Source organism: Pyrus communis, chromosome 1, assembly GCF_963583255.1.
Source record: "Pyrus communis chromosome 1, drPyrComm1.1, whole genome shotgun sequence".
NCBI classification, from domain to species: domain Eukaryota; kingdom Viridiplantae; phylum Streptophyta; class Magnoliopsida; order Rosales; family Rosaceae; genus Pyrus; species Pyrus communis.
This window is the reverse complement of record NC_084803.1, coordinates 11269438-11287316: the sequence shown is the minus strand read 5'-3', so window position 1 is coordinate 11287316 and position 17879 is coordinate 11269438. Positions and strand designations below refer to the sequence as shown.

Sequence of the window (17879 nt, the reverse complement as noted above, 5' to 3'; positions counted from 1 at the left end):
TAACACGGATGATTGAGTTACAAGCCATTTACGAGTTTACAACTTGTTTATATTTACGTTTTTTTGTTTCAAATCGCTTGTGCGCAATTCCAAGTCAAACTTTCAAGCTATGTAAAAAGAAGAAAAACATTAGTTACAATTTTGACTATGTTATTACTTTCATGGTTACTAAATGAAAATTACTTTTTTTTAAGAAAAATATATTTTAAATTACTTTAGTATAAAAAGAAGGAAATCCAACTTAAGTAAGGGGCAAACACATTGCTCTAATCAGCAAATTTAACATAATGAATATTTAATTGCATTTTCACGAGCTAATTAATTATTGGATTGTCACGTTGGCTTCTATTGTAGAATTGCGTTCTTTTGGATGCCAAATTGAGATATGGGTGAATGAATGGTTATCCATCCCAAGGAATTTTCCAAATATTATGTTGGATATCGAATTTATGATTGCATAATTTCTTAAAGTAATGATTTCCATAAAATAAAGGGAGTTTTAATGAAAAACTAGCGGTACTGTTTATTTTAACGAAAAACCATATTTTTACACTAAAAAGTCAATCCTGGTACTATTTATTTTACCCTTTATTTTATCCTTATCATTATAACTCAAAGTTTTCAAGCACTTTTCATTAGTTTCCCTTAAAATTAAAAAATAAATAAATAAAGAATGCTTGGTATTTTGTATTAGGAAAGTTTGCGAAAGAATTCTCTAGTTTTCTTTTCTTTTTTTTCCTTTACTTTTATTCAAATATGAAGAAGGCGAGCCTTGACCAAAAGGTCACATGTTCAAGTTATGAAAACAATTTCTTTGCAAAGTAAGGGTAAGACTACGTACAATTGACGTACCTCTCCCGACCTTTGCAAATCAGAGAACCTTATTGGCTTGAGGTCACCCTTGTTTTCACTTTTATTCAATATCAAGAAGAAGAGAAACCAACAAGTGGTGAATTGTCTTAGTAGTTAGGATTTTCTGCTTCAACTTTTTGCGTTCTAGATTTAGACCCTTCCCCTTACCTCTTAATGTAAATTAATGGAAACATTTCTTGTACTAAAACAAAGGAATCGAACATAAAATTATAATTGGGACAAATAAATATAGATATTCCTAAATTAGTAAATAGGGAAATAGAGGACTTTGATACTAAAAAAGAAGCAACATGATTTGATAATCTATTGAAAACTTGAAATTGTTGATAAAGATAAAAAAATAAAAAAAATCGAAAAGCATCTTTGGATACGTGAGGTTTTGTTTTTCTTTTTTCTTGGGGACCAGTTAAGGAAGACCAAATATATAATTAGAGACCAGAGAGTTGTCTTACTTTGAATTTGAACTGCAAACGGTGGCTAACTCAAAATGTATATGATCAACTGTTTTGACTAGAACCTGTGAAGAACATGTCAACACGCATATTGTATTTAACTTTCATACGTATAATATATCAATTTTGTATTGTATATACCATATAGTCGATATATACTCATAAAGTAAGCAACATGATGACAGTAACTTATTTGAAGTTTGCAGGGTTAGTTCAAATTACGTAATCCACGATTAGGGAGTAATTTTTTGGTGTACTAAATGTAAATGCTATCACTCTGCGTGTTACGAAAGGACAATAAAGAAATAAGTTAGACTAAATTAGATCAAAAACTAGATTTCTTCCTTACGCATGCATGGCGGTCAATACTTATTTTCTTCAAAGCACGGGGATCATGCTTGCAATTAGCATGTCTTTTCCATGCAGTGCATGGTGATCGTTCAAGGGTCAAGTTTTCATAAACCAAGCAATACGGCGCTATTTTTTAACCTTCATTTTTCATTTTAGTAGAGAAATAATCTTAGACCCCAAAATCTGCAAATTTACTTCCGAAAATATAAAAGGTGTTTGAGATTTGAGATATTAAGGGGAGAGTTAGGGGCATTCAAATCTTCTACATCCCAAAGTCTATGTGGTCTCTCTGTAATTTATCTTATTTGTTGACACTTGATCATTCATTTAAATCCTACTTTACAATATTAACTCTTTAACTTATCTCCTTAATAGAAAAAATTAAAACCTAAAGATAAATTAAATCAAAAGAACACATATCTCTCAAGAAAATAGGTCACAAATAAACCATACAAATTTGTAAGTGCAAAAGATTTAAACTCGAGCTAGGTACCTAATTTCTGGTAAAAGTATATAATTTTAATTTTCTAATGAAGTGACACTTGCCTGCCATTATCTGCATCAACCAGTTGTCGTTTATAATTAATTGTGATATATAGCATAACATTCTAAATTATTAAAAAAAAAAAAAAAAAAAAAGGGGCAAAAAAAAAAGGATGATGATGTTCATGCGAGACCACATATTTGGCAGTTTGGATAAGCCAATCCAAGCCACCGTGCAACCCTAGCCCTCTCACCCTCAGTCCCTCCCATTTGGGTGGGCATACACTTAACAAAGATTAGTTGTACTTACTTCTTGTTTGTCCCTTGTGAATTGATAATCCATGCGTTAATTAACCCGTTATATACAAAATATATTCACCTTTTATTTTCCATCATTTCAATTTGAGAATCCCTTAAAATTCTTTTTTCCATAGTGTAAACGAATTTAGTGTAGGTTATATTATCTTTTGTCAAAATACTAATAAGGCTTATTTACACATATACCCAATGTCTCTGTTTTATACTCATTTGGTCAATTTGTGTTTTCAGTTTAGCCAATTTAATTCCGTGTTTGAGACCATTAACCAACGTCATCCTTTTAGTTAAATTGCCGTTAAAACAAACTTCTCAAACTTAGTTTTCTGAAATTATAAGGGTTTTTTTAAACTATTTAAAAAAGTTGATTAGTATAATATTAAAACTTAAAAAAATTGAACAAAGGGGAAGGGGACTTAAGGTAGATGATGATATTTAAACAAGGCGGGGAGAGTAGCAGAGGGGGGATGTAGTGGGAGATGGTGGAGCATGGGCACCGTGATAGCGATTGGGGTGACACCAACGATGTGGCCTGTCGGCGAGAACAACGAGGGATTGGCTTAAGAACGGGGATGGCCATGTCGACAGAGACTAGGTGCTGGTGGGGTGGTGATGGCTTGGATTATGGTGTGTTTCTTTCTATTTCAAAATTGAATTTAAGTGTATAATAATAAAACTTTCAATAATTTAACAGCAAGTTAACAGATTAGACTTAATTGGCTAACTGTGTTAAACACAATGACTAAACTAGTTTTAAAAACATAGGAACTAAATTGACTAAAAAGTAAAACACAAGGACTATTTTAACATTTAAGCCTTGGTTTTTTGTTTACTTTTTTTCCGCTTTAGATTCCAAACTATTTTGCAATTTTTATTTTGTATTTTATCCACATGACAATATTTCTTTGATTGTGTAGCCGTCACATGAATGATATATTAGCACATTAACAGAAGTTTTAACAAAACTTAACAGCACAGAAAAAAGTGAGAGACTAAATGGTTAAGTGGATAAGATAGACATTTTCATAAGATTCAATAGAAGACAACAAGAAAACTTAGGTCTATCTTATCTGTTTGCTATTTACATAAAGCTTACAAAAAACTAATTTATTTAAGCGAAATGTAGAAAACGTATATAGTTTCTTGGATAACACGTTTCTTCATAATATTGGTTTTAATAAAGTTGGAATGTCACTTTTGGCCATCCTCCATTATCCTCTGTGATATTCATGAGTTCGCTTGGAGAGCACAACAACATTCAAAGCCGTCGAACCAAAATTGAAACAACGTTATTCATTTCTCTCACCTTTCTATTTCATTTGTTATTCTTTATTTATGGGAAATAAATATGACCTCCTACGACACGTATTTAATGTATCGTTGCATGCATGGATGATGGATCCACATCATTCTTTGCCACCATCGATCTCTTGTGAGAAAATAGCAAATAAGAGATTCCGAACACGAGAAGAACTTTCATACACTTGAAATTCTATAATATGGTTATCTTTTATCACACACCTAAGCATGTATGAGGGAGGCATAATATATAACAATGTTTGATTGACCTAAAGTATCACAATCCCGATGATCTTGGATGCTCGGGAAAATGTGGTGGGGTTAGAGGTGGGTGAAGATTGAAGCCTTATGGTTGGGAAGATATTGGGTCTTGACCAAGCCCACCCAATTGCTATTGCCTCCAAGATGACAACTAGCACCCTCAAATATATGAGCAAGAGCAATCAGAAATTGGTTAATTAAGTATAAATTTACGGCAAAACCAAAGACAAAGCTAGGAAATATCATCGTCTCAATGTCACGATCATATTAATGGTGATTACAAATTTACATTTCCATATTATCAACTTCTCAATGTCACGATCATATTAATGGTGATTACAAATTTACATTTCCATATTATCAACTTTTTTTTTTTTGTTGTAGAGAGCAAATGAGATAACTGCATATGTGCGTAGGATGAGCACATGTGCTCGCTCTAACTAATGTGACTACGACTACGTCTGCTAAAGAGACCACATATTTAAGTTACATAAAACCAAGGTTACAGTTTCGTAGGATGAGAGAAAATCCAAAGTACAAAACCGCAGAGGAACAGAATGACGGGAATTAGATGAATGTCATTCTCTCCTCCTGGAGAGTTATGAAGCAGATCAATTTCCTTTTTGGTAGCATGGTCTGAGTTTTCAATGGAATACACCGGTAAGTCTCCGGAAGCTGCTGCGGTTTTTAGAAGCGGAGTTGAGGCCAGGGACAGAGACGCTGGCGAGAAGTTCACCAGGAACTCTTCCGAGGCTCGGGCAGAGCTCGGTGATCTATGCATTTTTCGGAACAAGAAGGGGAAAGGGTAATCGAAAACGATGGAGAAGAAGAAGAACGAAGTGCTTTCAGATCTTATAGTGGAGAGGATTAGGAAAGTAATTAATATATAATGGAGCTTGCTAACATTGCTAGAAAAGGCTGGAAAATCAAAGGATAACAGCTTTTGCTTGCAGAGCAAAAAATGCAGGGAAGTAGCATGAGAGAATGTCGACTTAGCTTAAAAGCAGCTTCCAAGCCAATTTAAGGCATTCATGTGACGAACAAAAATGTCAAATTACTTCTTCTTTAGCATAAAGAAAAGAGATTATGCATGTCATGCGTAACACACTTGTTTTATTTTAAGATATTATCAACTAATAGATAAGAAGACAAGAACATCTGAGTCAAAATCATGTGAATCAACATCGATAACAAATCGAAAAGATCAAAGAGTCCCCACCACGTCAGCTAAATTAACGCTTCTCTCATCTGTTGACGGTATGGGATGAGTCCATAAGTAGAACATAATTGAGTGCGAGGAGTAAAGTGATATTTTGTATAGAGGACAAGAAACATGGCCAAAAATAATTCTTATTTTAAGCAATTATCAACTGAACACTTGAGTCGAAGGTCATATGAAAAGATATAAAATAGACCAATTGGATAAAGAAGTACCCTCGTCCCTGCTCCTAATTCAATTTCAATTTCCTTTCCTCGTAGAATAAAGTGGCTTAGAATGCTTTGTCAAAACAAAACAAACATATGAATCCAGGTTTCATATCTGGTTGCTAGTTTTCATGAACTAGATGCCATTCTGGTGTGTATCGTTACTAATAGCTTGCTAAAACTGGGATTCGACAAAACAGCTAACTAAAACTGAATAACCACATTAAATCTCAACCCTAGGACATAATATTTTGTTTTGAAAAATTCATCAGATATTTTCCGGAAAGAGTATGATACACTTTGGGGCCGTATAGACGTTTGAACGGAACCCAGAAAAAGGGGAAAAAGGGGTTCAAACGTTCTCTGGTGTGACACTGCAAAACTAAATGTGACCATAAGGACCTAATTCTCATCAAACTGACATAACTTAGCTTCAAAATATCAAAAAATCAAGACGTAACGAATATCTAAGTATAGTAAAACGGCTGCAAAGCCCGCTGCAAAACTCCCACACAACTTGCACATATGATTTGGAGGATTGATCACATCTTACAATCCAGTCTTACAGGATCTGTGTCTCTGGTCACTCTATGAAATATCTATTTGTGAAACGAGGAACTAACTCGCCAGATTGCTGTCTAATCTCACAGCTGAACTCAGCCTCCATCAATCTATGATTCTCCTTTGATCGTTTCATTGAGAAAGAACCATTTAGTTGATCCCCTTCAGTGATGCGAGCAGGAGGGTTCAACAGGAAAACCTGTCCGATAAACAGGGGGGGACGAGCATGGAAGAAAATTAAGTGCTGTGAAATCAATTTTTATTGGATTTCCTAGAACATAGTAACGAAAACATTACATCAAAGATTATTCCACAAAAGCTAAATTTTAGTAAAATTTATCAACGTGCTCCACATAAATTTGTCATGCCTTTGCTCATTATATAGTTCCTGGAATTGTGCCTATGTATAAAAGAAGGTAACAGACAAAATTACTCAAAGTTAATTGTGATATTCTACTTATTCAGTGGCCTGTCAATATAGGAATTCTAGGCTCTAATTACACAAAACTAACAGTGGTACAGATAGATGAAGTAAAGATTTGCAAAGTTGATATTTTTTTTTTCATTGAAATTTGCATCTTCCTATGATATTGCCCAACGGCATGTTGACCTTGACAATTACAAAAATAAGAGGCAAAAGATTTTTGGCAGAACAAACCTGTTGGCCCCAGTGAGTACCATCATTCACACTAGGAGCGGTAGTCAACTCAACCTCTTCCTGAGCTGGATCCTCCTTTCTTCCCTGGTACACCAAGTTTTATGTTACATTGAGCATGAAAATATTGAGAGTTTTTTCATTCAAAAAGATAAAGGGATGTGAATATCAACTTACTCGAAATTGAACATCAAACCATCCCCCGTAGCCACAGAGCCTTGTGTTCTGAAGAGTTACTGTTGATGAAAAGTTTGATTTGACTTCAAGGATGTCAGTGACCGAGGCAGTTAAACAATCAATCTCCTTTATTGAAGCAGCTGTCCCTATAACTTGATGCGGATGAAGGTTGTTCCACAATGATGTCTGCAGAAATTTCATAGCATGCAATTTAGGATATTGGACACCCAAAGGAGTATGCATTAATCGACAAATTGAAGAACATCTATTGTGTTCCATTTTCTTTATAGTAGAGAAAGTGATGTCAAGAATTAAGTATGACTGAACATAGTGAGATAAAGAAAGAAAAAAGAAAAGAAATTTTTAGTAAGTTGGAAAATCCAGACTAAAACCATATGTACAGTACAGTATACGGAGACTCTACCTGAACCACACAACAATGTGTAACATAAAATACAAGTATATCAACAGACTATGACGAACTGAACACTCGTATAATTATAGGAATTACCTGAAGATAGTATTTCTTCTGTTCTTGAGAGAAAGGCTTTGTTAGCACACTCATATCAACACCATAATAATTTTTGGTCTCATCTGCGAAACGTTCCCAATCGTCCATAGAAGACTCATAATCATTACTTTTTTGATCCCCCAATCCAGTCCTAATAGGTGCCACCCACATAGTAGCATGGCTAGGATACCTAAGAAACCACAAATTCATTCCAAGTTATAATTTAAAATCATCAGTAAACAATTTGAGGATTGCCTAATTAACATACTAAAACTAGTGGTAACAGGGTCAAAATAAATTTCCTTCTCTCCAACAGACAGAATACTGATTATTCCCATCGTGGTACAAGCAAACTCCAGGACTCAAATCTAAGGACCAATAACGAGGAGATAAGGAATTGGTGAAAGCACAGTTCGAAAAAACAATTTATCACATTTTCAAAAGACATGAAAGCTTTTCGACAAGTATCCATATAATCTTGTCACATGGGGCTGCATTTGGATGACTTATAAACAGATGCATAAACGGATGCAAGTGTTGAGTTTCAGATAAATACAGATCTTTTTCAGTACTCAGTAGAACAGAAATTCACCAAACTTTAGACTACGAACACAAAGTAATAGTTATAACAGTGTGGGTTTGCAACATCTGATGTAAATGCCAGGGAAAACTTACATGACTCCAGTTGGCTTTAACCATCGGTCACGCGCGCATATCACCGAATCAAACATCGATTCACGCAGTAGGAAATACCCCATCCACTCCGAAATTATCACATCCACTGTGCACCAATACAGAATTACATAAGCATGACACGAATCAAAACAACATTATTAAAACCTAAATTGTCAAATTCTTCAACAATGCCAAACCTTTCTCTGGTAGGACAACATCCTCCATGGAGCCCTCAATCACCTCAACCACGTCTTGAAGGTTATTCGCTTTCACAACTGCACGTGCATGTTCAGCCATGGAAGTCGCTTCAACAGCGTAAACCTTCCTCGCCCCGGCTTGCGCTGACCAAATTGCAAGAATGCCACTCCCTGCTCCCACATCCAACACAGCCTGCTCCACAACTAAACCACATTAGTCCCAAATATCCAATAGCACAACAAAATTTTCACATTCCTAAGAAACAAATGTCTACTACATAGCAAAGATAAGTAAGAGACACCATTTTCAGCAAAATTTCGTTCTTTTCTGTCCAAGAAACCAAATTAATCCCAACTTTGAGATAGTATGAAAAAATTTCACATTCCAAAGAAACAAATGTCTACTTCAAAGCAAAGCTGAGCTAAAAATACAGCCTTTTCAGTAAAGTTTTGTCCTTTTCGGTTCTTAAAACCAAATGAATCCCAAATTTCGACAGTATAACACAATTATAACATTCCGAAGAAACAAATGTCTACTACAAAGCAAAGCTGAGTTAAAATACAGCTTTTTCAGTAACTTTTCCTTCTTTTCGGTTCTTAGAACTAAATTAATCTCAACTTTTCGATAGTATAACAACAGAGGGTAAAATTTATAGCTCTTTCCAGTAAAGTTTAGTTCTTTCCGGTTAACAGAGCAACGAAACAGGGGACAAAAGAATAATTAACTAGTGGGCTAAGAGGTGTTGTACCTTGCCATGGAAGTGGTGCGTGTTCTTGAAAACGGCGTTGTAATATGCGTCCATGCGGACTCGATCGGAGAGCATCTCCTTCTGGTGGTAGAGGAAGGCGTAGGTGCAGAAGTAGTTGGCGAAGTCGACGCCTTTGTCCACCGCGGCGCCGCCAGCGTCGCCATTGCTGGTGCCGCTTTGGTCCCCGACGACGCCGTTTTTGTAGCTTCCCATGAAGTTATGCAGGAAATGGTGGTGGCGGACTGGTAGTGGTCAGTGAAATGCTCTCTCTTGGTCGGGCAAGATGAAGGGAAGAGAGGAGGGGCTTCTTGTACTGGGGTTTTAGGGCAACGTCGATATAGCCATTGCGTCAACTTGCCACTTGCAAAGTCTCATTAATAAATTAGGGCATAACTATAAAAACCCAATTTTGATTCAACTTTACCGTAATTTAAAAGTCATCATTTATTCTTTTAAATTTAAAATTCGTTTCACTTTAAGTTGTTAACTTTCACTTTCAATCTTGAAATTTGTTTCACTTTATTTATGTTTTCTTGACCTTATTCTTTATTTTTGAGAGAGTCTTCTTAGCATTTTTATTCCAATAAATAATTTCAAATACAACGAAAAATCATAGCATTACAACAAACATAATTAATTTTAAAATAGGCGATAAAATCATAATAAAAAATGTTGAGTTGTGGTGTGAAGAATGAAGAATATGGTTTGGGTATTATAGAAAGAAAAAAATTGGGTGTTTTTGAAAAAAATTAGGAATTTTTTGGTTATTTTTTGGATGTTTTACAGTTAAAATAATCTTGGCCGTTGTTTTTTTAAATTATTACTGTTGGAAAGTTAGGATTGTACCACGTGGCAGTTGACCAGATTGGACAAATTTATTTATTGTTGGAAACCAACGGCCCAGATTAAAGGACTGTAGGAAATCCAACGGCTCGAGTAGATCAAGAAAGAGTCGTTTGGCTTTGCGAGGCAGCACGTGTGGGGAGAGGAGGCGCTGTTGTCTCTTCCACCCAATCACCTCTAACTTTTTCCACCGCTGGATCACATTTTTTTGGCCAAGGGCAGTTCAACCCGGGCAATTAGGTGATCGCGGGAGATGCTCTTATAGAATTCTAATTCATGATATTAAATTTAAGTGAAATTTTGCAAAAATAATATTGCGGTGCGAACATACATAGTTAATAGTAAGAAATTTTGAATCATGTTATTACATTGCAAGAGAATTAAACAAGTGGTTAGCGTCGTATTGGCTTAAATTGGTTAGTACATTTGATATTCTTACTTAAACGACCAAAACTTCTGAATTCTGCTCTCGCACTCCAAAATCTAAGTCGAAGATAGACAAAATTTACAACCCTAATAGTCAAAATGGATAATGTTAGGACACCATATATATGTTCTATATCGTATCATGTTTTTAACAGAAGCAAAACCTACTTGTATTGATGAACTTCTACATTTATTAGAGAAATGATATGATAGAGATAAGCATAAATGTGGTTTCCATAACATCATTCAATCAATCATAGTAAGATTATAATACATAAGCGTAAATGATGAGATTGCGGAAAATAGGATTTTTTATTTATGTAAGTCGAGTTCAAAACCCTCCACTGCAACTAAAAGAAAAAGAACTTGTATCAGAGCACAACATACATTGTGCTTAAAAAGTTTGTTTTGTATCATTTCAACAGTAGTAGAATTGAGCCGTTGGTTTATGTGGTTTTGTTTGCAACAACAAAAACAAAGACCCTATAATTTGTCATCACGATACGAATCTATGCAGTATCACATGAACCCAAATTAGTTGGAAATCTCCCGTTAATCCTCGGTTTTTGGTGCATTACTGATGCAGCATCAGCAATCAGAACATTATTTTAGGTTTCATCATCCGTAATATATTGCGGATTCTTTGAACCTGTTAACTTATTTGGACTCGGTCTTGCAGTTTTGCTACTCGGAAATTAATCTCGGATTTGGTCAGGTTTTCGAATAAAATACAAATTCAGTCAATGTTAATCAAGAAAAACGTCGCTTTGAGTACAATTGACGGTTAAGACACTTGTCTTTACCTAAGGGGATTGAATCAGTCAAGATGTTCAAAACTATCATTTGTTTATGGTCAATGACTAGGTCAGATTATTTTTCACTTCATCCTTTCCATATGGTAATTGGTATTTTCTTTCGTGTAATTGGTGATTTATTAAGTAATGCAAGCAATGACTGATTCATAAATTTTTAGCATGTAAATATTTATGAAACGATGTAAACGTTTATGAAACGGAATCGGCTTTAGAGTCATTTGTAACATCTCATGGGAAACTTAGATGTGAATGGCTATTTGATTTCAGAAGAAATATATATATATATATATATATATGTATGTATTTCTGCAGAATATATGTTTCCAAATAGGGTTTACCCTTCCAACTAATTGACCAGATAAAAGCCTTAAATATTACAATGAAAGTCAGACAAGAAATTAGGTGACTTCTGGGTTGTATCATATTATTTCAACTCTTGGCTGATCTGTAGATGCAAACATTTCTTCCGTTTAATTAAATAATGCAATATTCAAAAGAATATTATTACCATAAAACTATGTTTTTTGTCACAGAAAGAGACTGGATCATGTCAAAAGAGAGAAACTTCCCTCTCTCTTATCTCTCTTTATCTGTAAACAAGAATGAAGCTTTAGCAATGGAGGACAGAAAAGCTAAGATAGTAGCTGCATCGTCGATCATCACTCTCGTTGTCTTCATAATCGTTGCGCGAATCTCTCTCAAACTTTCCCCAACTTTCTTTCTCATTTGTGGGGCAGGTGTTGCTGTGATCCTTGCTGTGTTTGTATGGCTAGTGATCAGACATCAGTACAATTTCCGGAGAAGGCTCTTGGAATCAAAACATGCATCAGAAGGCCGCGAGCTGCGCGTGGAGTATAGTTTTCTTCGAAAAGTTGCAGGGGTTCCTACGAAGTTTAGGTACAAGGAGCTAGAGGATGCAACAGATCATTTCGAGACACTGGTTGGGAAAGGGGCTTCAGCTTCTGTTTACAAAGGGATTCTAAGTGATGGGACTCAAGTGGCAGTGAAAAAGCTCGATGTAGAGGAGCGCGGAGAGAGGGAATTTAAGTCAGAAGTTGCGGCAATTGCAAGCCTGCAACATATCAATCTTGTGCGCCTTCTCGGTTATTGTTGTGTTCCTGCAGGACCGCGTTTCTTGGTTTATGATTTCATCCCAAATGGATCGTTGGATTTGTGGATTTTCTCTCAAAAGGGAAGGTCTATTCGGTGTGGTGGGTGCTTGCCTTGGGACTCTAGGTACAGGGTTGCAGTTGATGTTGCTAAAGCGCTTTCTTACCTGCATCATGATTGCAGGTCAAGGATTTTGCACCTTGATGTGAAGCCGGAGAACATACTTTTGGATGAGAATTACAGAGCAATTGTGGCGGATTTTGGCCTTTCGAAACTAATGGGGAAAGACGAGAGTAGAGTTATGACCACGATTCGGGGGACTAGAGGCTACTTAGCTCCTGAGTGGCTCTTGGAGCATGGAATTTCTGAAAAAACGGATGTGTACAGTTATGGAATGGTGCTTCTTGAGATGATCGGAGGGCGGAGAAACGTTAGCTTTATCGAAATGGGCGAAGCCAACGACAAGTCTCACAGGAAAAGGGAGTTTTTTCCCAAAATTGTGATTGAAAAAATGAGAGACGGCAAGCTTATGGAAGTTGTTGATCAAAGGCTAATAGAAAGCGGAGGCATGGATGAAAAGGAGGTAAAAAGACTTGTTCATATAGCTTTGTGGTGCATACAAGAGAGGGCTAGGCTTAGGCCTACCATGTCACATGTGGTGGAAATGCTCGAGGGCCGGACGCCCGTGGAGGAGCCTCCCGACACCCAAATGGTGGTTGTCGATTTTTCAGCAATGGATGAAGAGGCGGCGAACGGCAATAGGAGGCCAAAGATTGGTGGTGCCGCCTTGGCAGCAAAAATGGGGAGTAATGATGCATCCGCATCAACATGGTCATATGGAGATGCAATGTCCATGATAACTCCAAGATAGATCCATGGACAAGATTGATCAGTTGCTTCTTAGGCTCACCAATTTTTTCTTCATGGTAAATTTTATGCTCCTTTATATATATGAACATCTTTTAATACATAAGCGTAAGTGTTGAGAGTGCGGAAAATATGATCTTTGATGTTATAAATTTTATGCTCCTTTGTATATATGAACATCTTCTAATCTTCCTGTTACTCTTAATTATTTGTGTTATACACTTGTGTATTAAACTATCAATAAAGAAATATTCAAATTCATTTTGTATTGTCCTTAAAAGTGTTCACAAATCACAATTCCCCTCTCCCATCGGCATGTAACTCACCTTCGAAACTAAGTTCCTTGTTCCACTTTACTGTAAATCGTCAAGTCTGTTGAACTCTCTAATTAAGTCACGTAATGGGTCAACGTAATAAATTTAGTATCGAACAAGTAATTAACAAGAGTTGAAGCTAACTGTTCACTCATAACAAAAAAAAAATATCATTAGACAGTTATACCTGGAGGAGAGAACATGATTTTATGAATGCGATAGGACCAATGTCCAGTATTTCAAGTGTCTATTACAGGAGCATTTTGGCTCACCACTATATTTTGGTGTATGTTTATCATACAATGAATCCCAAGTGTCCGTGTATATTATAGGTGCATTTTTGCTCATCACTATATTTTGATGCATTCTTATCATACAGCTAATCATTTGCCATGTATCATTTCACGTAACTCTAATTAACTTACATTTAAATGTTACCTTTAAATTTTGAAACAAATTAATTTAGGTTGAGTGAAAGGACACATGACAAATTACCAAAGTTTAGGACGGTGAGGAAAAGTGCTTCCATATATTACAGATTCTGGAATTTGTCCTTCACCTTTCATATTTCACAGACACGTGGCACACATAGATGGTGCTACCAAGATCGACGGATGAGAATCCTCAGCACTTATAAGCGCTTCAATTGAAAACGACACTCTGAATTGCGAAGGCAGAACATAAAACGACAGAAACGTGAGGTGAACTAAATATTTGGGGGAAGAAGGGAGAGGGGAAGGGAGACAGCGTCCAAGGCTTGACTGAGGTATGTACTCTGCATCAATGGCGTAAAACCCTAAAACCCAATTTTATTTTCTGCTCAATTTTATCTGATTTTTTTTTTAATTTGCTTAACGTAATTTTAAAAATTCAATTTTTATATCATTTCTAGTTTCTGTTTTGCTGTTTTGTAGGAACCGAACCAAGCTTTTAATTTTTGAGTGCTGGGTTTTTTTTTTTTTAATTGTGTTTTTGGATTGTGTGGTTCGATTTATGGTAGATTGCAAATTTTTGTAATGATTTTAGTTTTTCTGTTTTGGGTTTTTTTTAATAAAATTTTTGGTTTCTGGATTATGGGGTGTTAGGAACAATGTTAAAGATTGCAAAATTTCTTGTTATTTTAGCCCATAGGGTTGAAAAGAGTGATTGAAGCAGCCTACGGTGCATGTGTATCTGTTTGGCATTTGGGAAGACCAAAACTCCTAATGCAGAACCCGAGTTGCTATTCTTCGAATGCCTTTGTGTTAGTGTTGTTCGGATTAGATTAAGGTTTTCACGTTCTTGATATGATGAGGAAGATGCTGTCCGATTGGTCTGGGGAGGGAAGTTAGCCTTAGCCTCGTCCGGCCCTGCTTCTACTTAGAATCAAAAGCCTTGCCATGAGTGAGAAACCAGTGGCGAATCGAGGTACAGATGGAAATCTATGTGAGCTGACAGCTCTCAAAATTGTATTTCCTGCAGCCGGAGTTTAGGAAGTAGTTACATATTGACCTCACTAGTTTTGTAATGATCATGTACTGAAGGTTAAATGTTTGCTAGCATTGTCAAAGTAATTTTATGCAACTGCTTGTTTGAGTTTTCGGAGGTTGCTCCAACATTTTAACTATGTGTACTTTATTTGTTTTAACATTATGGTTTCGAAGTTGTAAAGCTTATATGAATTTTCTGGTGTTTCTTAATTGCAGGATCTGTGCTCTGTACACTTGCTGCAGAGGAGTTTGGTCAGTGGTATTTACTTGAGGGACGTAATATGAACTTTACTGGTCCATCTGTTGGTTCTGGTTAGTTTGTTTGCCTTTCTTTGCTTTGCTATTATCTTGTAAAGAAGTTTTGATACTGATTGCCATATCCATGAGTGGTGACTGGAGTCATGTCATTTTGTGTTTGTGTCAAAGGACAATTAACCTTAACCCTACCTAATTAATTGATCGTGTCAAACAACTTGACACCAACGGACCTGTCTACAAATGACGCTGTGTACAAGTCGACTCGTATATTTTATAAGCTAGAAGCATATGACTAGGATCCCATTTGTTCTTAAACCAAACTATTACTCGAACATTAATATCCACTATCTAAGAGCTAGCAAAAATAAGAAAACATATCCTGTACTTTTATAAGAATTTGTAAAATATTCTAGCGAAAAAACGAAGAGATCACTCATGCTTTTATGGTTCTTCCATTTTCCTTGTTGAAGATTTTATCTTTCATGCTTATCAGTTTGCCTGAGGTTTCATTGGTTCTGTTATTTACACCTTTCTCATTAAATTTGGTTGTAACATGATTTCAGGTGGTAGAACTGCTAGGAGGGCGTTTGAGTTTGGAAGAACCTATGTAGTCAGACCTAAAGGCAAACACCAGGCCACCGTAGTTTGGCTACATGGCCTCGGCGATAATGGTTCAAGGTGATACTTTGGCCCCATTGCTCATGTTACCAATTTTCTGAAGGTTGCGCAGTAATTAAAAAACTGAGGAAGTGTTTCATATAAATGACATTTTTCTTAATTTCTAAGTTCATTCGTAAAAGGGAAAAGTAATTTTTTTTTTTTTTTTTGTGTGAATAAAACTAGAGAATCATGTGATCTATAGAAATTAGATTTATCCTTTTTTCTTTATATGTATTCACTTGAAGTCGTAAATTTTTGTTTAAGATTTATATTTTTCTGTCTGACAGCTGGTCCCAGCTCTTGGAATCCCTCCCTCTTCCAAATGTAAGAATAAATACATTCAAACTAATGGAAATTGAATTTTCATAATTTACTGTAATGACTTGTGGTGAAATTTATGTGATGCAGATTAAGTGGATCTGTCCAACTGCTCCTACTCAGCCAATTTCAGTTCTTGGTGGCTTTCCTTCCACTGCTTGTGAGTTTTTTCCATTAATAATCCACACGCTAATGTATGTTCAGCAGTTGACCCGATTTTAGTGACAGAAAAAGAAAATGTCATTTGGTGTATTGGATACTAGAATCAAACGTCATAAACTCCCCTAAAATGCTTATGTGATATGAACAGGGTTTGATGTTGGAGAACTTTCAGAAGATGCTCCGGATGATGTAGAGGGTTTGGATGCTTCTGCAACACATGTCGCAAAATTGTTATCGACAGAGCCTGATGACAGTATGTCTCCTCTTGCTCGATTTTAGCATTTGATGAACTCCAATTGCTGCTATCATTTGATTGAATTGTTTCTGCGTGGATACTTAGATTTCATTGCCCCTACTGATCGATGAGATGTTTTGAAAAGACAACTTCAAATAATTTACCCCCCTTCTCTGTGGGGCCAATATTTTATGTTAGGGGGCCTCTGTATGAACTTGTAAATTATGGTAGCTTTTTTTCAAAGTAAAATCTATGCAGGACGCCTCTTCCACAAAACTTTGTTAATGCCATAATTCTAACACCACATACACTTTTGAACTTTCAACTGTAGTTTTACCTTTGGTAAACTAAATGGATTTCAATATCATTGTGTCGAGTTTTTTCTGTTACAGTTAAACTTGGCATTGGAGGTTTTAGTATGGGTGCAGCTACTGCACTATACTCCGCCACCTGCTTCTCTACAAGAAAATATGGGAATGGTAGTCAATACCCATGCAATCTGAGTGCCGTTGTTGGACTTAGCGGATGGCTTCCATGTTCCAAGTTGGGCCTCTTACACTCTCCTCATCTCGACAGAATTCTTTTGCAGTATATTTAAGTGCCTATAGTTACAATTCCCATTCTCTTTCAGGACCTTGAGTAAGAAGTTAGAAGAAGTAGATGAAGCTGCAAGGCGTGCTGCCTCCATTCCGCTTTTGTTATGTCATGGGAAAAGTATGCACTATTATCTCTCGTATAAAAAATTTGTTGGTTTTATTTGTCTCTTGAATTTGCCTTCATCGAAGAAAAGGTTTTGTGCATCCTTGTCTCTAGCATCTTCTTGCGTAGGTGCTCCGAATTTTAAATTCTAAGCCGGGCCTAGTTCATAATGCTGTGGATGTGATTTATTGCAGGTGATGATGTGGTTCCTTACAAGTTTGGTGAGAAATCGTCGCAGACCTTAAGTTCAACTGGCTTTCAGAATGTGACATTCAAATCCTACAACGGGTATGTGATTCTTAGATTATGTCGAAAAGTTGTTGCTATTAAATTTATTAACACAATGAAATACAAGAATGATTTGTTTGAGTATGCAGGCTTGGTCATTATACAATTCCGGAAGAGATGGACGAGGTTTGTGCTTGGCTAAGATCAAAGTTGGGGCTTGACGGGACTTCTTCATAGAACGCCCGTGAAGCTCTTGAGCAACGGCAAACGAAGAAGAAGCACAGAATATGTAGGAAACAATAACTTTCAAGTGTTCCGTACGACCTTTATGTCCTTTATGACCTGTTATTATTTGGCTGGTGGCACTAGTTAAATCGATATTCGTATGTAATAACTGGCATTCATTATTTGAATTAAGAACATGTCGTTTGGAAGTAAACAGTTATCTCTAACGTAGGACCTTGGTTTGTTTATGTTGTCTCCCTTCGACT

At 36.2% G+C, this 17879-nt stretch overlaps 3 protein-coding genes across 4 annotated transcripts; 2 read left to right on the top strand and 1 right to left on the bottom strand.

The window, feature by feature from the left end:
- Positions 1–5900: 5900 nt before the first annotated feature.
- On the bottom strand, positions 5901–9346 carry LOC137749501 (protein arginine N-methyltransferase PRMT10-like). The gene is made up of 7 exons (XM_068489603.1): positions 8985–9346; positions 8236–8428; positions 8039–8144; positions 7364–7553; positions 6853–7038; positions 6679–6762; positions 5901–6219 (listed from the first exon to the last, which is right to left on the bottom strand). Exons 1-7 carry the CDS (start codon positions 9195–9197, stop codon positions 6043–6045), a joined length of 1149 nt encoding a protein of 382 aa, XP_068345704.1. The 5' UTR covers positions 9198–9346; the 3' UTR covers positions 5901–6042.
- Positions 9347–11631: 2285 nt separating this feature from the next.
- Positions 11632–13049, top strand: LOC137729327 (probable receptor-like protein kinase At5g20050). Its single transcript, XM_068468250.1, has one exon. It carries the CDS (start codon positions 11685–11687, stop codon positions 13047–13049), a length of 1365 nt encoding a protein of 454 aa, XP_068324351.1. The 5' UTR covers positions 11632–11684.
- A 999-nt stretch (positions 13050–14048) lies between these two features.
- Positions 14049–17840, top strand: LOC137743136 (uncharacterized). Of its 2 annotated transcripts, none has more exons than XM_068483041.1 (10): positions 14049–14125; positions 15045–15140; positions 15650–15764; positions 16034–16070; positions 16155–16224; positions 16375–16479; positions 16854–17004; positions 17093–17175; positions 17355–17448; positions 17538–17840. In XM_068483041.1, the coding sequence occupies exons 2-10, from the start codon at positions 15110–15112 to the stop codon at positions 17623–17625; spliced, it is 774 nt and encodes a 257-aa protein (XP_068339142.1). In that variant the 5' UTR covers positions 14049–14125; positions 15045–15109; the 3' UTR covers positions 17626–17840. The 2 variants fall into 2 exon arrangements, with proteins under 2 accessions (XP_068339142.1, XP_068339138.1); XM_068483037.1 differs by lacking the exon at positions 14049–14125 and adding an exon at positions 14451–14766.
- The last annotated feature ends 39 nt before the right edge of the window (positions 17841–17879 follow it).